Source organism: Typopeltis vanoorti, chromosome 3 (genome assembly GCF_054136105.1).
Source record: "Typopeltis vanoorti isolate ZY-2024b chromosome 3, IOZ_Tvanoo_1.0, whole genome shotgun sequence".
Classification (NCBI taxonomy): Eukaryota; Metazoa; Arthropoda; class Arachnida; order Uropygi; family Thelyphonidae; genus Typopeltis; species Typopeltis vanoorti.
The window spans coordinates 48,331,036-48,355,191 of NC_143551.1; the positions used below are offsets into that span (position 1 = coordinate 48,331,036).

General features: G+C 37.6%; 1 protein-coding gene across 3 annotated transcripts in view; it reads left to right on the plus strand.

The window, feature by feature from the left end:
• LOC150108109 (epidermal growth factor receptor-like) overlaps positions 1-24,156 on the plus strand; it is a 495,579-nt gene that overhangs the window by 335,138 nt on the left and 136,285 nt on the right. For all 3 annotated transcript variants that reach the window (XM_090415594.1, XM_090415593.1, XM_090415595.1), the window contains 2 exons: positions 2,792-2,916; positions 17,170-17,257. In XM_090415594.1, coding sequence (XP_090271720.1) covers positions 2,792-2,916; positions 17,170-17,257 — 213 coding nt within the window. The remainder of the gene's footprint in view (positions 1-2,791; positions 2,917-17,169; positions 17,258-24,156) is intronic.

Genomic DNA, 24,156 nt, shown 5'->3' on the forward strand with positions numbered 1-24,156 from the left:
AAGGGTGGGGAGAGTGGTGAGCCCATGGCTGTCGCATCTATTTGTTTGTAGAATTTTCCCTGCCAAACGAAATAGCCTGAGTTCATTGTGAACTGAAATAGGGCTGAGATATCGGGGGTAAATTTAGCTTGGATTAGCTCTAAAGTTTCCTTGAGTGGGACATTTGTGAATAAGGAGGAGACATCGAAGCTGACCATTATGTCAGTATGTTGGCGTGTAAGGTTTTCTATGCTGGCTTTGAAGTGGGCTGAGTTTTTTATGTGTGATGGTGTGTTGCCAGTATAGTGTGTGAGCTCTTTGGCCAAACGTTTAGCTAATTTGTATGTGGGGAAATCAATGCCATCCACTATGGGACGTAATGGCACATTTTCTTTATGTATTTTTGGGAATCCGTAAATATGGGGGGGGGGGGTATAGAGTTAAACGGTTTTAATCTGTTGGTAACTTCTACAGGCCAAGAAGTGACTCTCTTAAGGAGCCTGTGAAGTTTTCTAATTTGAGAGTTGGTGGGATTGTAATTGATAGGGAGGTAAGTAGCCCGATCTAATAGAAGAGCATTCAGCTTACCTTTGTAGTCCTTTTGGTTAAGTACTACAGTTGCATTTCCTTTATCCGCTTTGGTGATAACTAATTCTTTATTATTTCTCAATTCTTGTAGGGCTTCAAATTCCTTGTTGGATATATTGGTTTTGGGTGGTTTTGCTATGGAAAGGACACAAGCTACATCCAGTCTTACACTGTCGGCGATTTGATGTGGAAGGTGGCGGATTCCTCTTTCAATCTGGATCATAATATCCTCACTTGGTATTTTTTTGGGAGCTATGGCAAAGTTGTGGCCACGTGAAAGCACATTGAGAGCTTCAGGCTTCAGGGTGACTGAAGAAAGGTTGATTACGGTGTTGGTAGCAAGTTTTGGATTGACGGTGGAATTCTTTTTTAATTTATCGAATTTCTTCATCTGTCGGCTTCGTATCTTTTCAAACTCTTTGTCTGCAGAGGTACACGAGATGTCATGTAAAATTGTCCACAGTTCTTGATTCAAAGTGCATGAAAGTTCATCTTCGAGGGTACGAATAGCTTCGTTAATTTTGGCTAAGCCTAACCGCGTGGCGGTGATTTGTTCGCGAAGTAACGCGTAGCTAGTGCGGTTGTTACCCCCGAATAAATTTACCCCCGATATCTCAGCCCTATTTCAGTTCACAATGAACTCAGGCTATTTTGTTTGGCAGGGAAAATTCTACAAACAAATAGAGGGGACAGCCATGGGCTCACCACTCTCCCCACCCTTAGCCAATTTCTTTATGGAGACCTTTGAGGAAAAAGCCTTAGCCTCTGCCCCACAAAAACCAACCATATGGCTTCGCTACGTTGATGATGTGTTCGCTATTTGGCCACATGGCTCTGAAACACTCCTCTCCTTCCTTACACACTTAAACAACCAACATGCCAGAATCAAGTTCACCCTGGAAAAAGAGGAAAACAACTGCCTCCCCTTCCTAGACACACTAGTCACCCGCCAGCCTGATGGAACTTTGGTTTTCTCAGTTTACAGAAAATCCACCCATACAGGCAGATACATTCACCAACAATCCTCCCCCCTCACAACAATATGGAGTGGTAAAAACACTATACAACAGGGCTAAACTAATCTGTTCTAACGACATAGCCCTTAACACTGAACTAAATCACATCCTCAACACTTTCTCAGCCAATTGGCTACCCCCCAAAAAAAATCCAAAAAATATTAAAACCTACAAACCACAGCCCCCCCCCCTCCTCCCCCCTCCACACAAAAGATTACTCTAAATCCATCACCATTCCCTACATCCGAGGCACCTCAGAAAAAATTACCAAAATTCTAAAAAAACATGATCTCACCTCCTGTTACAGGCCTTAAGAAAATTGGCATCCCTTATCCGCTCTACCAAAGACCAACCACTTCCCCTAGACCTACCTGGTGTATACCAGGTCCCTTGCAGTTGTAAACTGTCATACTTTGGCCAAACAGGCAGGACAGCGAATATCAGAATTTCTGAACACAAGGACTACATCTGGTTTTACAAATATAGCCATTCTGGTCTTGCAGACCATGCTCTGGATACTCGCCACAGAATACGGTGGAAGAAAGCAACAATAATACACCAGAGCAAATATAAATTCGAAAGATTATTTATGGAATCAGCCTCTGCCCTAAGAAACTCTCCAAACCTCAACAAATTTGGTTGTATGCGACTGCCCCAAATTTGGGAGGCATACATCAGCAGACCTTCAGCCCAACGGCCAAGAACACCTACTTAGCCCGCCAGAGGGCACCATCAGGACTTCTAGGAGAACGATAGCTTCATATCTTCATTTCTAGTTACTGTATTGTTAGGGCCTGTGTGCACCTGCCTTTTTGTAAGTTCCTTTAGAAAATGGCAATGAGACATTGCCGAAATATCGGAAATATCTATTAAAGTATTATTTAATTTATATTCGGATCTACGTTGTTTCAATTCCCTAAGTGATTTAGAAAAAAATATACATATCTTACTTAATATTCCCAATACTCCACATCAACTTCTTACTTGTCCTTAGGTGTTTGGCTTGGAGTCATTGCCACATTACTCCTGATTTGTTTGCTCTGTATATAATATTTAAAAGATTTTGTAAAACTTGACTAGAAATCTTTTTAAAAAATATGTTTATGAAGTCTTTATTTATTTATTTATTTGGGTTATTTAGCAAAATAATACTTAACATTTAACATACTTAACATAGAAAAATAATACGTAACATTTCATTTGTATAGGGCCCTGGCAATTGTACAAAATGCCGTAATGCTCGAGATGGACCTTATTGTGTAAAAAAATGCCCACAAACTAAATATAATAATAAAGGAGAATGCATGCCATGCCATGAAAATTGTGTTGGAGGGTAAGATGTAAAACCATTGTTTTAATATTTAGGTAATGTGTTTTTAAGTTTTCTTACTGAAGCCTCTTGAAAAATTAATATATATATATATTTTCCTTGTGAATTATATAGCTACAAGCATTTTCTTCTCATCTGATGGAACAGCAGCTTTAATAAAACTTATTATTAATAAAATTTATTTAAAGCCCCTTTTGAAGGGGATTTTATTTTATCAATGTGTACCAAAATTTTATACCAAGGTAGTAAATGTTCTGGAAATGAAATAGCGTATACATATATAGTATATAGCGATGCCTAATCATGGTGAAGGTATAAATATTGGTGTTCGTGCACACTTAAGGAAAAATGGCTATGGGAAGATAATGCTAGTTGATAACACTGGCAGAGTGGTAACCAATTCAGAGGATATAGTTGAATTATTAAAAGATCAGTTTATTAGTGTATTTCGTTTTAGCGATGGCAACAGGAAAAGCTGGAGTGCAGAGGATATGGAAGAGGAAGGACTGATGGTGGATGAGTAGGAAGTTTATGAGAATTAATTAAACTTGATATTAATAAGCCAATGGGATGACAGTATATTGCCATCTGTTTGGATTATTGCCATTGGACATGCAGACTGCAGAATTTGGTCAATAGAAGGAGAGTTGATATGATTGAGACATTTAAACTGTTGGGAGATAGTTACAGAGTTGAAACTGGGGAGTTCTTTCATATGGTAGATCAAAAGGAAGAAGCAAGGACAAGGGGCCATTTTTGGAAGTTAAAAATGGAAGGGGTGAGTAAGAGGATGAGAAGTGGCTTTTTTTGAAGAGGACATTGACATGCTAAAGCAAACAGGTTATGGATCTCTTGTATAAGGCTTGAGAAGGCCACATATGTACTACTTTGCACAGATTTGGTCACCTGGTTTTCAGGGGGATGTTTTAGAGAGGGTCCAAAGAAGGTTTATTAAGTTAGTGTCAGGCCTGCAGATCCGATATGAGGTGAGACTAAGGGAATACAACTTACAGAGGCCTGTGAATAGAAAAAGAAGAAGAGGAGGATGTGATTGAGATACATAAATTGGCAAGGGGTTATTACCAGACTGATGTGGAGAAGATTTTTCATAAGGAGGAGGGAGGCATGTAAGCTGTATAAGGAGGGTGCTAGCAAGGGGGGGGGTGAGTGAGAAGTAGGTTCTTTGCATGGAGAGTGATTGATGAGTGGAATGCATCTTGAAAGTGTGGTGAGTGCAGAAACTGCGAATGGGTTCAAGGCAAGGTTCGATTTTGGCATGAGAGATTATAGACCTCCTGAGATGAGTCCTATGACTCCACGGAGATCAGATGTTAATAATAATACTAATAATAATCAATTTAATGCAACTAAATGTAAGGTCTTGAAATTTGGGATCCATAAATGGAAAGCTGCATATTCTGTTGGAGGAACTATACTAGAGGAAGTTGGGTGGGCAAGGGACCTTGGGGTGATGATTGACAGAAACTTGAAATTTAATCGCAAAAGTGATGAAGGTAACCCAGAGGATTGCTGCAATACTGAGAAGGACGCTGATTAGCAGAGTTGTGGTTCACTTGTAAAGTCCTCATCAGACCTCACATGGATTATTGGGCCAAGATTTGGGTTGCATGGATTTGAAGGGGATAAATTACCCTTGGAGAGAATGTAAAGTCATCATCATCATCAAATTCCTGCCATGTACCCTCAAGGGGTGTACAGGATATGACAGTACTACATGAAAAAATTACATCATTACTAACATCCTATCTACAATTTTCCTCCAAATCAGTCTGTTACTTGTCAAGACTCCAACATTATCAGATCTTATATTTCTATCGTCTAAGGCACTTTGTACCGTATCAATCCACCTATATCTTGGTCTTCCTCTGAGTCGTTTTCCTGCCAACCTGGCAGAGAACACTTGTTTTGCTAATCTTTCCTCTCCCATTCTATTTAAGTGGCCATACCACCTGAGATTAGCTCTGCTAATGCATTCCTGGATGCTGACAATGTCAAGTTCTTTCCTAATATCCTTTTCCTAATTTTTAATATGATATTGCCATTGATGCCATCTGTTCACGCCTCTAATCTTTCTCAGGACTCTCATATCTGTGGTCTCTACTCTTTGGTCAAGTGTTTTACTTCTGACCCAGCTCTCAGATCCATAAGTTAAAACTGGTTTGAACACTGTGTTGTATACAGCTAATTTAGTGTTCCGACTAATTTCTTTCTTATTCCATATGAATTTATTCAATTGACTTCCCACCATACCAGCTTTGCTGATTCTGTTGTCTATTTCTATATTTAATTTACCATCTTCAGTAAAAATCGTGCCTAAGTAGCTGAAATGTTTTACTTGTTCCACAGGTTCTCCATTCACAGCACATTTTCAATGATTCTGACTATTTTCATTGTCTTTGTCTTTTTATTGCTGACCTTCATACCATATCTATTACAACAGCTATTCAATTTAGTCAGAGAATCTTGCAGACTTGTAGCGGATTTAGTTAGAAGTATAACATCATCCGCATAAAGCAAAGAGCTGACATTAACATCTCCAATTTTGATATCAGGTTTAATACCACATTCCTTCATAATGTGATCCATATAGATAATGAATAACAGAGGGGATAATGTACATCCTTGTCTCACACCAGATTTAACATTAAACCATCTTCCTGTACTTCCTTCAATTCTAACTGCTGACTTACAACTCGAATAAAGACTAAGTATTGCTTGATATAATGCCCCATTGACACCATATAACTGCAGCGTATTGAATAGCTTCTCTCTTGGCACCTTGTCATATGCCTTTTCCAAATCGACAAAAGTTAAATACAGATCTTTGTTATATACCCATGCTTTCTTGACTATTTGTCGTAAAGTGAAGATCTGATCCTGACAGCCTCTATTTGGCATGAATCCAGCTTGTTCTTCACCAAGCTTTTCTTCCACAATTCTTCTCAACCATTTCTCAAGTATACTTGCATAGATCTTGCCAGGAACACTCAGTAGGGAAATACCTCTGTAATTCTCACATTCAGTTTTATTTCCCTTTTTATATATGGGTACTATGAGAGCCCTACTCCAATCATCGGGAATTCGTCCTTCTGTCCAGGCTTTCTGAACTGTGCAGTGCAGCCACTGTAAGACTTTTATACCACCATACTTCAGCATTTCTGGTCGAATATCATCTACTCCTGCTGCCTTTCCACATTTTAAACCTTTGATGGCTTTTTCTACTTCAAGTATGGATATGTATTCCTGACTGCATGCCTGGTCAGTGTTTTTTTTCACTGTGCTGTCATCACTGCTTGTTTCATTTAGCAGTTTTTCGAAGTAATTACTCCATACTTCAAGGATATCTTTTTCTCCTGTTTTCATGTCACCTTTATCATCTCTAATTCCTTTTACAGCACTCTTTCCTCCATTCCTAAGCTTCTTCAACAACCTCCAGAATATTTTGCCACCTTCTTGATATTTATTTTCTATATTCTTGCCAAAGTCCTCCCATGACTTTTGTTTAGCTAGTTTTACACACTGTTTAGCTTTCTTACGTTTGTCTCTGTATTCTGTAAGATTAAAAGCTGACTTATTTGCCAGGAACTTTTGATATGCTTTCTTCTTTTCCTTTACTGCCTCTTTAACTTCCTGTGTCCACCAGGGAGTTCTGATTTTTTTATCCTTGCACACAACCTCACCAGATGCCTCTCTGGCAGAATCAATCAATGTTTTCTTCAGAGTTTGCCACTGAATCTCCAAGATTTGATTCCTGTTCTCAAACTCTTTCATTTTCTTTTCAATAATCTTTCTGTATTTTAGTCTACAGTTCACATCTGAGAGCTGATCAACTTTTATTCGCTTTAAAACTTTCTTACATGTTATTCTTTCCAATATGAAATTCAATTTTATCCTGCTCAAGACTAAATAGTGATCACTTCCAATTTCAAATCCTCTGTACACTCTGGTGTCCTGCACCAGGGAGAAAACATCACTATCAACAATAACATAGTCAATGAGACTTTTCTTATTCCTAGCCTCTTCTCTCCATGTGAATTTGTGCACATTTTTATGTTGGAACATGGTGTTAGTAATAACCAGTCCATGTCCTGAGCAGAAATCCAACAGATATTTGTCATTATTATTAGCTTTGCTCTTTTCTCCAAATTTTCCCAAAATATTTTTGTATGTCTCACAATCATTTCCTACTCTGCTATTTAGATCCCCAACAAGGACCAACTTTTCCTTTTTCATTGTGTCAGTTACTTTTTCTTAAGGCTCAAAAAATTTCTCCACTTCTACATTAGTAGAACCTTCTGTGGGACCATAGGCACAAATAAGTCTCATTGTCCAGTTCCCCATTCTGATATTTGCCCGCATTATTCCACTTGAGACTGACTGCCATTTAAGAAGATTGACCTCGTATTTTGTGTTGAATACTATGGCTACTCCTTCTTTTCCTTGATTGTCATTGCCTGAATATAATATTTTGTATTTATTGCTCAGAAAGATCTCACCAGTTTTGGTCTTTTTTGTTCAGTCACCCCTATTATGTCGATCTGGTACTTATCTAATTCCTCAGCTAGCTCCATTTCTTTGCCATTCAGGCAAAGAAATGGAGCTAGTACCGATAGTACCAATCTTTAACTCTGGTGATGCTGAGTTGGGGTTTGTTTTCAGATTTGTTTCAGTAGCTGACTTTTCGCTTTTCGCCCTGGTTCCCTGGCGAAAACAACGGGGGCCTTGTTTAACCGGGTGATGCCCCAGCCGGCATGAAATTTTATCATGTTGTACCATCATTTTTTATTTTGGTTTAACCAATAAGAATACAATTTGGTATTCTTTTGAAATTTGAAAGTACCCAACAGGGTGCACCATGAGAAGGTGAGGATTGGACATTAGGTCAGAAGCCCTGGTCGGTTCTCCGCATTCCTTTAAAGGCTATGTGGAGATCTCCTCTCAGTTATACAGCTTTGACCCTTAAGCACTCTGAATGTAAAGTCAGATAACAAAAATTATATCAGGACTGTATAATATTAGCTATGAGAATAGATTGAGGACATGCGGACTGCAGAGTTTGATCAATAGAAGGAGTGATATGATTGAGACATTTAAACTGTTGGGAGGTAGTTAGGGCTGAAACTGGAGAGTTCTTTCATATGGTAGATCCAAAGGAAGAAGCAAGGACAAGGGGGGCCATTTTTGGAAGTAAAAAATGAAAAGGATGAGTAAGAGGATGAGAAGTAGCTCTTTTTTGCATGGAGGGTGGTTGAACCTTGGAATTCATTACTTGACAGGGTAGAAAAAAATAGTGATAACACAAACATCTCATGCAATGATTCTACAGACTTTATGGAGATGCTCATTTAATCATAATAATTATATTGTATCCAAAGTTTTGGTTGTATATGAAACTGTCAAGGGTTTGTTTCACAGCACCAACTTCTCGAATAGATTGGCTAAAAATCAAAGATAGTGATATGCCCATAGCCAAGCCTTTTTTTCTGTTCATAGTATATAATTGTTCTGGAACTGGGAAAATATATTGTTGATTTATTGTTTCAATAGGTCATCATTATCATCAATTTCCTGATATGTACCATCAAGGGATGTTCAGGCTACTATGACAGTACTAAATGATTAAGTTTGCATTATTAATAATGTACTATCATCAATTTTCCTCCAAATTCGTTTATTACTTGTCAACACTCCAGTATTGTCATACTTAACATTTTGTTCTTCTAAGGCACTTCTCACTGAATCAATCCAGTCTTCCTCTGGATCTCCTTCCTGCCATCTCGGCATCAAACATCTGTTTTGCTAGCCTTTCCTCAACATTCTCATCCCACGTACAGACAAATTGGCCTACAGAACACACACAATTTACAGACCAAAAAAATACTGTTGTTGGTGATGATGGGTGATAGATGGCGTTGATGGTAGTAGTGTTGTAGTTGGAGAATTAAGTAGTAGTAGTGGAGATTAAGAGATGTATTTAGCGAATTAGAGTAGTGTGCCCTCCCACGATGAGTCCTTGAACTCCCTGGAGGTGTCATATAATAATTAATAATAATAATAATATTGAAAATGAATTTGAAAGTTTATTTTTCACTTGGTTAGACTATAATAAATTTAGTTTAATCCTTTATCCAAGTGTGAGCAAACAAAGTTTGCGCCTGAAAGTATCTTCAGGATACTTTCAGTTGCAAAGGTAGAGCAAGCTAACATCACTCCTATCTCAGTATCTCCCATAATGCAAAACATATCTCCTTGCAGATATGTATAATGTTATGCATTAAGGGAAGGGCCACTACCTAGACTAGTTTCGACCTTTATTGAGGTCTCTTCGGTGGGATCCGGGCCCAGGTGGAGATACCAGGCAGAAGCATTAGCAAGGTCATCTCTACCTATAGGAGTTGCCAAAAGATAGTAGCCCTTCCCTTAATGCCTTGCGAATATGTATAATGTTACATGATACATATTCGCAAGGAGATGTGTTTTGCATTATGGGAGATACTGAGATAGAAGTGATGTTAGCTTGCTCTACCTTTGCAATGAGTTGCCTGGTGTTGTACTACCTTACCCCAGTCCTGAAGATACTTTCAGGCACAAACTTTGTTTGCTCACACTTGGATAAAGGATTAAACTAAATTTATTATAGTCTAAGCAAGTGAAAAATAAACTTTCAACATCTTTCTCTAAATCCAGAGTAATTTAATAAAAAGGTGGCACACCGTTTGGCAACTCCTATATGTATTGATGACTTGCTAATGCTTCTGCCTGGTATCTCCACTTGGGCCTGGCTCCCACTGAAGAGACCTCCATAAAGGTCAAAACTAGTCTGGGTAGTGCCTTCCCTTAATGCATAACATTATACATATCTGCAAGGAGATGTGTTTTGCATTATGGGAGATACTGAGACAGGAGTGATGTTAGCTTGCTCTACCTTTGCAACGAGTTGCCTGGTGTTGTACTACCTTACCCCAGTTCTGAAGATACTTTCAGGTGCAAACTTTGTTTGCTCACACTTGGATAAAGGATTAAACTAAATTTATAATAATAATAATAATAATTCTATTTAAGTGGCTCCACCACCTTAGATGAGCTCTGCTGACACATTCTTGAATGCTAATAATGTCAAGTTGCTTTCTTATGTCTTCATTTTTAATATGATTCTGCTATTAATGCCACCTGTTCAGGCCCCTAATTTTTCTAAGAACTGTCACTCTAAGCTTTGATCAAGTGCTTTATTTCTAACTCAACTCTCAGATCCATAACTTAATATTGGTTTGAACACTGTCTTGTATACTGATTGTTTTAGTGTTTTGGCTAATTTCTCTCTTATTCCATATAAATTTATTCAACTAGCTCCCTCACCATACCAACTTTGCTTATTCTGTTATCTATTTCTAAATTTAATTTGCCATCTCCACTAAAAACTATGTCTCAATAGTTGAACTTGTTCTATAGTAAAGTTCTATAGCTAAAGTTTTCTTGTTTCTACCTATTTTCATGAATTGGTCTTTTATTGTTGATTTTCATGTCAGATTTGTTACAGCTATTGTTCAGTTTATTATTATTATTATTTCACAGGCACCTCCATTGAGTCCTAACACCCATCGTGGGAGATCCAACCTATCAACACAATATCTATCAGACAAAGCACTCACAAGTGATTGAGGAAAACCATTCCATTCATTCACCATTCTCCAAGCAAAAAATCTAGCTCTCACTCCCTTGCCAACCACACTCTTACCCAACTTCCAGGGATAACCTCTTGTTCTATATCCTATAAAAGTCTTTAAGTAACTTAAATTTTTCTATCATATCGTCCCTTTTTCACCTATCAACCAACTTTTGCAGTCTGCAAACCCTCAATCTATTCTCATAGATATCATTTCACAACCACTCACCATCTTGGGCACTTGTCTCTGGATCATCTAAACCACTTCCTCATCTCCAAGAAACCCAGGTGACCAGACCTGAACACAGTAATCCTGATGTGGTCATATCAAGGTTTTATAAAGAGGAATGATAACTCCCTTATATCTGCTTGTTAGTGTGTTCTTCAGTAATCCTATGCCCTCTAAACTTCAACTATCTATTATACACCCAAATCCTGGCTTCATCAGTTTCCTTCAGTACAGTTTCCTCAATGTGATATACAGCTTGTAATCTTTGTATCCCAAAATGTGATAACATTACACTCTTCCACATTAAATTCACATCCATTATGTTTTGCCCATACTGTAATTCTATTTAAATCATCTTACAAACTTTCTACATCACCTTGATTAACTATTACTCTACACAATTTTGCATCATCAGTAAACAATTGAATATGAGGTGTGTGGCTATTAGATAATGAGACTTTTTGCAAAAATGTGGTTTATTTTTACAATTGTACAATTTAATTGTTATCCCCTTCAACATACTTCCCTCCTCTATCTATACATCATTGCATACAAATTTTCCACTGTTGGAAGTAGTGTTGCAAGTCATCAGGTGCTGTCTGCTTCAGTAGTGTTGCTGTTTTCTCCTTTATCTCATCCACTGACTGAAAATGGGTACCCCCTCAATGCAGATTTCAACTTTGGAAAAAGGTAAAAGTTGCATGGAGCTAAGTCTGGTGAGTAAGGTGGATGGTCCATCACTGGAATCTTCTTATCAGCCAGATACTGCACTGTGGGCTGGAGCATTGTCCTGATGAAGAATCCAAGCATTGTTCTTCCACAGATCGGGTCTCTTCTTCCTCACTCATTCTCTCAACTTGGACAGAACCTCAAGGTAATAATGTTGGTTAATTGTCTGACCCTCTGGTACCCCATTCAACCATTACCATGCCATTGATATAAAAAAACAAAAAATGATCAACATTGCTTTCAGTTTTGACTTGCTCATTCTTGCTTTTTTTATTCTCAGTGACGTGGGAGTTTTCCAGTACATCGATTGTCTCTTTTTGTTTCTAGATAGTACTGGAAAATCCACATCTCATCACATGTGATGCTCTTCTCCTGCAAGTCCAGCTCCACTGTCAGCTGTTCCATGATGTCAGTGGAAATTTGTTTCCAGATGTCTTTCTGCTCCTGACACAAGTTTTTAGGAACTATTTTGGTGCAGACTTTGTTCATGTTCAATTGCTCATGCAAAATTTGTCGTACAGTCTCCTTATCTATGTGCACCATGTCTGCTATTATCCGAATGCTTAATTGGCAATTGTTGTGGACAATTTCATTAATTTTTTGCAATGTTTTGTTCAGTTCCTGCTGTGACAGGGGACCCGGTCGTTCATCATCTTCAACGTTTTCTCGACCTTCAGTAAAGCATTTGTGCCATTCAAACAATCGCACATGTGACATTACATTACACTTGGTTAGCGATTTCTTCAATTTCACAAGTAATTTGAGATTAATGCACTGCTCGAGTTTAACATTAGACATTATTCCGGCAAAGCGACTTCACACACTTCTTTTATAACTGCCTACAGACTAACTACGAGTGACAGCGAACAGTGCTTATCACAACTGTTTCTAGAACCTTCAAGGTCATTCACAGTGCAAGTGCATCCCACTGCTACGAGTACACAATGCACAGAGCTCCTTGTCTCGTTATTTAATAGCCACGCCTCGTATCTCTCTTCAAATTATTTCTTTTATCATTTATGTACAAATTAAACTGCAGTAATCCAAGCACAGTGCCCTTCAGCACACCAGTAGTCACCTGCCTTCCCCTCCATGCACTACTTTTTGGTATCTGTCCATTAGCTACACTTTTCTCCATATCACCAGTTTCCTATCCATCCATTTGTTGCATAGAACTCTGTTTGCATAACAGAGTTCCATGCAGTGTGCTGTCAAATCTCTTTACAATGATCCAGCAGTATTATTATAGCCATTCCCTTTATCCAACTTAATTGTCACTCTATTATAAAAAGTTAGTAGATTACTAAGGTATGACCAACCCTTCACAAAGCCACGATATAGAGTATCATATTCTTATCCACCAATTCCTGAATTCTCTTTTTAACCAACCTTTCCAGTACATTTATCACTGCTCTGAGATACTATTGGTCTGTAATTTGCTACTTAGTTAATTTGCCACTGACTTAATCTCCTTTATGCAAAAGAATTATTTTGCTTTCCTTCCACTCTCTTGGGACTTGCCAGAGCTGAGACTTAAATTAAACTGTTTAGTCAAGGGCAATGCCAGTTCTTTTGTGCATTCTCATAAAACGCGAGTCAATATTCCATCCAATCCCACAGCTGTATTTGCATTCAGATTCTGGAATATACTAAGCATCTCCAATTCTTCAGCCTCTGTTCTTACATCAGTCATTGTCACTTCCGTCATAACAATATCTTCACTTGGATGATATACCTTTGCAAAATGATCACTCAGTACCTTAACAATTTCGTGTGCCTCCATTACCTCTCTACTATCTGCACTCATTAAAGTTATCCTTCCATTGTCATTCTTCCTCCTATTTGTCATATAACAAAAAAAACATATAATAAATTTAGTTTAATCCTATAGACAAGTGTAAGCAAACAAAGTTTGCACATGAAGTATCTTCAGGACTGAGGCAACTCGTGGTAAAGGTGGACCAAGCTCTCATTGCCCCTTGTCTTAGTATTTTCCATAATGCAAAGCACATCTCCTTGCAGACATGTATAATGCTATGCATTAAGGGAAGGGCCAATACCCAGACTGGTTTCGTCCTTCATTGAGGTCTCATCAGTGGGACTCAGAGGTGGTGATACCAAGGTGGAAGCAATGGAGAAGTCATATTTACCTATACGAGTTGCCAAAAGGTGTCTCGCCTTATTATTAAATTACTCTGGATTAAACTTCCAACAAAAAAAAAAACCTTTGGGATTTCCTTTTGCCTGTTCAGCTAATTTCTTCTCATAATCTGATTTTGCCTTCCTTACCATGCTGGTAATCTTTCTTGTACTGTTCATGAGTTAGCTGATCACCTTTCTCCTTATATACTCTCCACATTTTCCTTGTTTGCAGTTCATACTTAACAATAGTACTCATCCATTATCTGTACCTCATTTACCCTTCTGACATTGGGTATACAGTGTGAAATTACTTCCTCCAAATACCCCTTGACTATCTCCCATGCACTGTGAACATCCTTCTAATTTGGTTAGAGAATCCTGGAGACTTGCACTGAATGTGTTTAAGAGACCACATCATCTGCATAAAGCAAAGAACTAAGTTTGAAATCTCTAATTCTAATATCAGGTTTAATGCCACTTTCTTTCATGATTTGATCCATATAGATGATGAATAACAGTAGAGACAATGTGTATCCTTGTCTTACCCCTGATTTTTACATCAAACCATCTTCCAGTATTTCTTTCAATTCTAACCGATAACTTACAACTTAAAAATAGACTATGTATTGCCTTGTATAATGTTCCATTTGCCCAATACAACTGTACTGTTTTGAAAAGCCCCCCCCCCTGGGCACTTGTCATATGCCTTTTCTAGATCTACAAAATTTAAGTACAAATCCTTGTCATATTTCCATGATTTCTCAACTATTTGTCATAACATGAAAATCTGATCCTGACAATCTCCCAGTTGTTGTTCTCCCAGTATCTCTCAGCCTCTTTTCAAGTATGCTTGCATAAATCTTACCTAGAACATATAGTAGAGAAATTCCTCTGTAATCCTCCCTTTTTTTATAGATGGATACTATGAGAGCTCTACTCCAATCATCTGGAATTCAAAACTTCTGACCAGGCCCTCTGAATTATGTACTCTGAAATAATTTTGCAATTAACCACTGCAAAACTTTTATACCTCTATATTTAAACACTTCTGGTTGAATATCATCTACTCCTGTTTGCATTTCTCTTGAAAACTTTGTATTACACTGCTTGTTTCGTTTAACAGTCTTTCAAAGTAATTACTCCGTACATCTAGGATACCTTATCTTCAGTTTTCAAGTCACCTTTATCATCTATAATTCCTTTTACAGCACTCTTTCCTCCATTTCTAAGCTTTTTTTTCAATAGCCTCAAGAATATTTTGCCACTTTCTTGATATTTACTTTCTATATTCTTACTGAAGTTTTCCAACTGTTTTGTTTAGCTACATTCACACATAGCTTAGCTCTCTTACATTTTTCTCTACATTCTTTTAGGGCATCTGCCAATTTATTTTTAGGGCACTTTCAGTATGCTTTCTTCTTTTCCAGGACTGCTTCTTTAACTTGTGTCCACCATGGTGTTCTTATTTTTCTATCATTGCAAACAACTTCACCACATGTCTCTCTAGCTGAATCAATCAATGCTGTTTCTTCAGAGTTTGCTACTGAGGCTCAAGGTTTGCTTCTTGTTTCAAACTATTTCATTGTTTCTTCAATAATGTTTATATAGTTGAGTCCACAGTTTACCTGTAAAAGCTGCTCAGCTTTAATTATTTTTTTACATATTCATCCTAATTAAAACTAAGTGATGGTCACTTCCAATTTCAAATCCTCTGTACACACTCTTATCCTGAACCAGCATGAAGATATCACTAACAACTTTTCTTGTGTGTTCTTTCCACATGAACTGGTGGCCATCTTTATGTTGGAACGTGATGTTAGTAATGACTAGTCCAAAACCTGAGTAGAAATCCAGCTGATACGATTGTTATTAGCCTTGCCCTTTTCTCCAATTTTTCCCAAAACATTCCTATATGCATGGTGGGATCCACTTTCCGATATGCTCTGTTGTTTAGATCCCCAACTTTTTCCACTTTTTCCATTTTCTTTATGTCTGCTGCCTGCTGTAATACTCAAAAAATTTCTCCACTTCTTACTCAGGAGAACCCTCTGTGGGACCATTAAGCACAAATAAGTTTCATTGTCCATTTCCCCATTTTGAAGTCTGCCCACATGAACTTTTCACCTTTTCACTTCTTGACCTTCTAACTCTTTTCACTACTTGAAACTACCTTCCAATCAAGAAGTTCATCTCCATGTTTGGTGTTGAATGCTATCACTACTCCTCCCTTTCCTTGATCATTATTACCCATATATAACATCCTATACTTATTATTTAGTAATATCTCACCTATTTTTGTTTTCAATGATGCCAGTTGTGGTACTTTTCCATTCTTCTGCAAGCTCAATTTTATTTCCATTGATACTCCCTATACTGATTGTTGCTATCTTCAGTTCTTCTGATGTTGGATTTGTTGTTGTTCTTCTAGATGTTGAGCTTGAATCTGTTCCAGTAGCTGACTTTTCATTACTTGCCCTGGTTTTCTGATGAAAACAATGAGGGCCTTGTTTTATCCGACAGCACCCCACTAGCATGAAATCCCATCATGTTGCATCATCCTATTGTTTGTGGTTTAAGCCAATAGGAGTACAGTTTAGTTGGCTAAGTCTCAAATCACTAGCCTATCCACATTTGTTCAGCACCTGGTGGATATCTATTAATGGGGGGGTGCACCACCTGAGGGTGAGAGAATTGTACATTAGGTCAGAAGCCCCAGTTAGTTCTCTGCATTGCTTTAAGGTGATGTGGAAGTCTCCTCCCAGTTATTTGATTTTGACCCCTAAGTGACCCGTGGAAATGATTCTATGATTTCTTCACTTGGCATGCTAGTAGGACAGATGCTCTAATAATTATTAAATTCTTAGTTTTGTCAATGAAGTATGAACTTTTCACTTACGAATCCATATTGCCTATCTGAGAGACCGCTGCAAGAACGTTTGAGAGATAATAGGTGACTCAGAGACAACAGAGATACACCAACTTGATGTCTCCTGGGCAAGGTAGACTTAGAATACATCAATTTTGTGTATCTTTGGAGCAACTTAAATTCTTGGAAGTAAGTTATATTTAGAGGTGAGGTATTTTTTGATATCTTCAGATCATTATCCAAACTTGTTACTTTGATATTAAGTACTTTATGTAATTCTCTTGAAAAGTGTATCACAGGGAACACAAAACTAATAGCTATTAATTAGTAATTTCTTCATACCTAATAGAGTCTGTGTTAACTATATGGATATTAGATTAACTTTGAATATCTTATTTGTTAACAATTGATTATATAAATTTCACTTAAAATGTGAAATTTTATAAATATAGTCAGTACAGAATTTATTGCAGAAAAAATGAAGAGCTTTAATTTGATTTTGTATGCAAGTTTTTAGTGAGATATCTGACATTTAAAAGACTCAGTTGGTTTATTGAATTTTTCCAAACTGTTTAGAAAAATTTTTATTTCTTTTTTGTGATTCAGTTGCTTAGGTCCAGAATATACGATTGGTGAAAATGGGTGCATTTCCTGTGATAAAGCCATTGTTAGTGCTATTGATCCTAATGTTGTGGTAAGTAAAACACCATAGACTTACTCAATTGCTTTGTGTGCAATTTAATCATATTGTGATTTATATAAAGATGCCTCAGTGATTAAGACAAAAGATTAATAATTAAAGTTAATTTAATTTCTTGTGTACTTCATAGCCATGAAGTAGTTATTAAGCATGTCTAACCAAAACAAATGTTTAGGTAGTCAATAAAAATATCTTTATATATATGAAAGTAGAACTATTAAGGAAATTACATGATAATGTTCCAAATGAAGTAATTACAGAGGAGTATAGGATCTGTGCCACTGTCATTTTGGAATCAGTGTTATTGTCAAATAGCAAGAAAAATAAACTGAAGTTTATATTATTGTCAGAGATGAGACATTAAAGAATAATACAGAATCGATCCCTGATTGTTTCATTGAAAAGTGAATCAGTCAAAGTGCTGCCATGTGAATAAGACAATATCACACCAAGAAGAGTCATCTGTTTTGGATCATCAAAGAAGATTCCATAGAGAATTAAGACTAGTGGTGCCTGCTGTATTAAAACAAGAAAGGCTAGTAAATCTTTCAAATCAGATCTTAAGGAAAATTAACTGATTTGCAATTATATATTATTCTGAGGAACATCTATGAAATTGAAGAAATGATAGCATAATATTACTTACTACCTTAAACCTGGGGATACATGATTACAGTTTTGTAATGAATTACTTTCACTGAGACCATTGAGCTGTCCAGCACTATTGAAATGAATTTCTTAGATTGATTTTTGACAGGTTGAGCTTCCCAATCCCCAAAGCTTTTTCCCCTTATTCCTGCTGTTTCTGGGTTTAGTAATACACAAATTACAATATTCCCTTGAGCCCATGATCTTACTTAAAAATGATAATGCTTGAAAGAGACCTTTTGTAAGGTAAATTTTCAAATCTTTCTTCACTTAGCAATACATTCCATGCTCCTACCACTCTCAATCGAAAAACTCATTTCTTACTTTTACTATTTCCTCTTACAACTTCCAGGATAGCCTATAATAAATTTAGTTTAATCCTTTATCCAAGCATGAGCAAACAAAGTTTGCACCTGAAAATATCTTCAGGACTGGGGTAAGGTAGTACAACACCGGGCAACTCATAGCAAAGGTGGACCAAGCTAACATCACTCCTATCTCAGTATCTCCCATAATGCAAAACACATCTCCTTGCGGATATGTATAATGTTATGCATTAAGGGGGGGGGGGGAACTACCCACACTAGTTTCGACCTTTATTGAGGTCTCTTCAGTGGGAGCCAGGCCCAGAGGTGGAGATACCAGGCAGAAGCAATGGCGAGGTCATCATTACCTATAGGAGTTACCAAGCAGTGTGCCAGGATAGCCTCTTGTCCTTGTTCCTTTCCATTATTCTACCATATGAAACATATCCTCAATGTCAATGCAATAAATACTAGCTTTCAAGAACTTAAATCTCAATCACGTCCCTCCTATCCTTCTCTTCTATTCATCAAACTCTGTAGTTTGCATACCTCAGTCTATCATCATAACCAACATTATACAGTCCTGATATAATTTTTGTTATGTCTCTGCACCCTTTCCAAGGTTACTTCATCCCCTTCAAATTCCAGTAACCAGATCTGACCACAATAATCCAAATATGGTCTGATCAGAGCTTTATACAGTGGAAGAACCATGACGCTTTTATCTCTGCTGATCAATGTACTCCTTAATATCTTCACTACTTTTACAATATATCTCCTGAACTTCAAATTTCTAACCATAATCACCCCAAGATCTCATGCTTCCTTCACTTCTTCCTGTCTAACTCCACCAGGTAAGTATGAAGCATCCCATCTATGGATTCTAAATTTCAAACCTTACATCTAACTGTTAAGCTGAAAAGCTCAATCATTTGCCCACTTTTCGCTTTTTCAAATCCTCCTGAAAAGCTAAAACATCACACTAATACTAAAACAGTTCCAAGCTTTACATCATCTCCAAACCATTGAATCCAATCCAGTGACAATATCATTGACACAAAGAACAGTACTGATGTTCCCAATACTGAACTCTGCAAAACTACACCTGCAACCTTTCTGCTCCCTCATATACAACTTTCAGATAGCTATCAGGAATTCTTTCAAATCCATTCTACTAATCTCATATCCAAACTCATGCCAATATCTACTTGTCATGTGACATCCTGTTAGATGTCTTTAAAAATCCATGTGTTAAAAATGCATGCTTTAATGCTGGGAGGACATCAAATTGGAGTTTAATGGAGTATAAATAGCAATGAGAAAGGATGAAAAACTACAAAAACTAAAGATTAAAAAGGATTAAAATCTCAGAAATCAACTGAATTTAAATAAATACACATGCAAGAAACTTCCCTAAATATGGGAAATATTAATTCTCCATCATCCATCTACAGATATTTACTGGACATCATCAGATGCCATATGTTCACTCTGTTGCTCGGTAATGTACTACATCAGCCCTCTCCATGTGATCCTGTTATATGCTTTTTTTTTTGAGGGGGGGGGGGGGCTTCAACTCTCTGAATATCAATCACTTCAGATAACCCATCCATCCATCTCTTAAGGATTTATCCTTTCCTCTTTTTCCAGGAACTTTACTTTCTATTGCTCTTTTGAGAAGTCCTTCTTCTATTTCAATGTGTCCAAAGTATCTCAACTTTCTTCTGTCAATATTATCCTTAAGGAGCATTAAAATTCTACTGATCCTTTTTAGCATCTGATTGTCTGCCTTTTAGTATATGATCTTCTCAACAGCCCATAATAGTCTATGTGTGGCCTAATCAAGGCCTTATACAACGGAACAAGAATCTCCCTACTTCTACACGTCAGTGTCATCCACATCATTCCCAGAAGCCTTTGTGTTGTCTTCACAATTTTAGCGATGTGTCCCCTAAATTTTAGATCCTTATCCACTATCACCCCCAGATCTCTTATTTCCTCTACCTCCAACAATATATTCTTCTCACCAAGCATAAATTCTGCATCCCATCTTTATTTTCCAAATTTTAAAACTTACATTTTGCAACATTGAACTCACATCCCCATTTCCGTGCCCAATCACTCAATCTATTCAAGTCTTCTTGCAAGGCCACAACATCTTCACTACTCTTTATGGTTCGTCCCAACTTTGCATCATCTGCAAACAACTGAATATCTCCATCCAAATCTTCGCCAATATCATTAATATACAAGTTAAATAGTAATGGCCCTAAAACAGATCCCTGAGGCACTCCACTAGTGACTTTCCTTTTCCTGGATATTGCACCCCCATACACAACTTGTTGATACCTATCAGATAGCCAGTCTCCAATCCAATGCACTAATCTAATATCCAACCCCATCTGCTCTAGTTTGACTGTCAACCTATCACTGAGGTACTCTATCAAAAGCCTTTGTGAAATCCAAGTATATTACTGTGTATCCTTCTCCTCTGTCCAAGGAAGCAGTCACTTTATTGTAATAAGTAAGTAGATTACTAAAACATGACCTCCCTTTAGCAAATCCATGCTGTCCATCAAAGATAATACCATTGTTATCAACCCAAATCTGGATCCTAGTTCTCACAAGCTTCTCCAACAACTTAACCACAACACCTGACATACAGATAGGCCTATAGTTTGATGCTTGAGTTCGATCACCTCCTTTATGAAGTGGCACAATCTTGCCCTCCTTCCACTCCTTAGGAACTTGACCGAGTGCAAGACTCATATTAAAAAAATATGTCAAGGCAGGTGTCAACTCCCTGGCACATTCCTTCAGAATAAATAGTGATATGTTATCAAGTCCCACAGCCTTATTAACATCTAGTTTACTCAACTCCCCATACACCTCTTGCTCATCTACAGTCAGTCTCTCCTCCTCATTATCAACTGCTCTCAATTCCTGCATAAAGTCACATTCATAAGATTGAAAGAACTTTATGAACTGCTCATTAAGTATCTGCACCACACATTCTGCATCAGCTGTCTTTATGCCATTTTCTCCAATCAATGTCATCCTTCCATAATTATTCTTTCTTTTGCTGACTACATATCGAAAGAACTCCTTAGGATTCCTTTTGGCTTCATTAGCCAACTGCTGTTCATACCTCGCTTTAGCTACCCTCCAACCAAGTCATCCTCCTTGATTGGTCTTTGTAGACCTCATGAAATTGGTTATTTCCACTTCTCTTATGCTACCTCCACAATGCCCTTTTTCTCTGTATCGCATGCTTAATCTCTTTATTCATCCATCTCACACCGACCTTATTTAACCTTCTCACCCTTGGAATACATTTAGACATTGTATCTACTAAACAGTTTTGGAAAATCTCCCAAGCTGCATTGATCTCTTTTCCAGCGAACTCCTCATTCCATGCTACACCCGCAAGCTGTCTCCTGAGCTCTTCATAATCATTCCCATTGTAGTTCCACATATACCCCTTTCTCACAGAGGTCCTCGCACTGCTGGCAACCACCCAGGTAATCACCTCATGGTTACTCTCACCAATTGGTGGATGATTTGACACCTCATTTATAATTACATCCTCTGATGAGATGACCAAATCCAAGACCCTGAATCCTCGTGTGCCCTCTGTTACATACTGTCTGAGGTAGTTATCCCTCAAAAACTCAAGAAACTCATTTTCTTTACTTCCAGTTGCTATCTCATCATTCCAGTCTATATTGCCATAATTAAAATCACCCATAATGATCACCCTTTTCTTATTTACTTGGCTAATTTGATTGTACATTCCACTATCACCATCACCATTGACATTACCTGGTACTATAACACCATCCCACCAAGTATTTGATTCCATTCACCTCTGTCTCACACCATACTTCTTCAAAACTACTGACACTGTTTCCTTCTTGCATCTCTACTTTATATGGACATAACTCTTTCTCTATCATCAATAGCACCCCCTCCCTTTTTACCCCCTTCTATCCTCACGAAACGCATCATACCCTTCCATCTCTATTCCTGTCAGGATGTCCTCCTCTTTCAACCATGTCTCACTTATTCCGACAATCTTTGGGTGAACAGATGCAATTAGTGCATCCATTTCATCTGCCTTATTTTTTATACTTCTAGCATTTGTATACAAACACAACAGCTCATTTCTGGATCTACAGCTAGTTCCACTGATATCATTCACTCGATGTGATCTCTCCATGCTGGACTGGGGCCATTTTCCTTTCTTCTTCTTCATTCTAAAACCCTTTTCAATTCCAACTGTTTCCTCTTGATCCCTGGTCATCCCATTTCTTTCCTGCCTACACATGCTCACCTCCTCTTGGAGCATCCACCTTTCTCATGCTGTGTACCCCTGTCCACCCTGAGCCTCCCCGTTATAGACACCTGCATTGTAATTTTGCACAAATTCATTCTGCCTTGATACTTCTGCATGCCTATTCATCCTCCCTGTCAGCACTATATAGTCACTCTCACAAAACTGGTGAAAAGTATAATATCTATGTGACAATCAGATCCTCAGATGCGAAATTGTTCAATGTAAGTCTCATCTCTGGCAGGGTTCCAAGGGAGTGGAAAAGAGGGTAAGATAGCACCATTTCATAAAGGTGGCTCCAAGACAGAGGTAGCAAACTACAGACTAATTAATATATTGGGAGTAGTTGTTAAAGTATTGGAAAAGTTGGTGAAAGGTAAAATACAACAGTGGGTAAATAGGAATTCAATACTCTATAGTGAGCAGAATGGCTTTGTGAAAGGTTGGTCCTGTATTAATAACTTATTCACATTTTATAATAAAATGACAGCAGAATTGGATAAAGGTAATGGCTACACATGATACTAATCAACTTTGCCAGGGCACTTGACAGAATACCACATGGAAAATTATTACAAAAGCTGGAACAAATAGGAATGGATATTAGGCTAGTAGCATTGACCGGGGAATGGCTGATGGACAAGACACCAGAGAGTAGTATATGATGGAGTGGAGTCTAGAAGAATGATGGTGACTAGTGGAGTACCTCAGATTTTGGTAATAGGACCACTGTTCTTTAATTTGTATATTGATGACATATGGAAGAATTTTGGAGGGATATTCATTTGTTTGCTGATGATGCAAAACATCATCAAACAAGTGGGAGAGCAATAGTTGATAAAGGTGATGTAAATATCCTACAAGATGATTTAAATAAATTGGCATTTTGAGCATTCTGCATTCTGAGTGTTCCTGGCAAGATCTATGCAAGTATACTTGAGAAACTGTTGAGAAGAATTGTGGAAGAAAAGCTTGGTGAAGAACAAGCTGGATTCATGCCAAATAGAGGCTGTCAGGATCAGATCTTCACTTTACGACAAATAGTCGAGAAAGCATGGGAATATAACAAAGATCTGTATTTCATTTGTCGATCTGGAAAAGACATATGACAAGGTGCCAAGAGAGAAGCTATTCAATATGTTACAGTTATATGGTGTTAATGGGGCATTATATCAAGCACTACTTAGTCTTTATTTTAGTTGTAAGTTAGCAGTTAGAATTGAAGCAAGTATAGGAAGATGGTTTCATGTTAAATCTGGTGTGAGACAAGGATGTACATTATCCCCTCTGTTATTCATTATCTATATGAATCACATTATGAAGGAGAGTGGTATTAAACATGATATCAGAATTGGAGATGTTAATGTCAGCTCTTTGCTTTATGCGGACAATGTTATACTTCTAAATAAATCCGCTATAAGTCTGCAAGATTCCCTGACTAAATTGAATAACTGTTGTAATAGATATAGTATGAAGGTCAGCATTAAAAAGACAAAGACAATGAAAATAGTCAGATTCGTTGAAAAGGTCAACTGTGTTGTGAACAGAGAACCTGTGGAACAAGTAAAACATTTCAGCTACTTAGGCACGATTTTTAGTGAAGATGG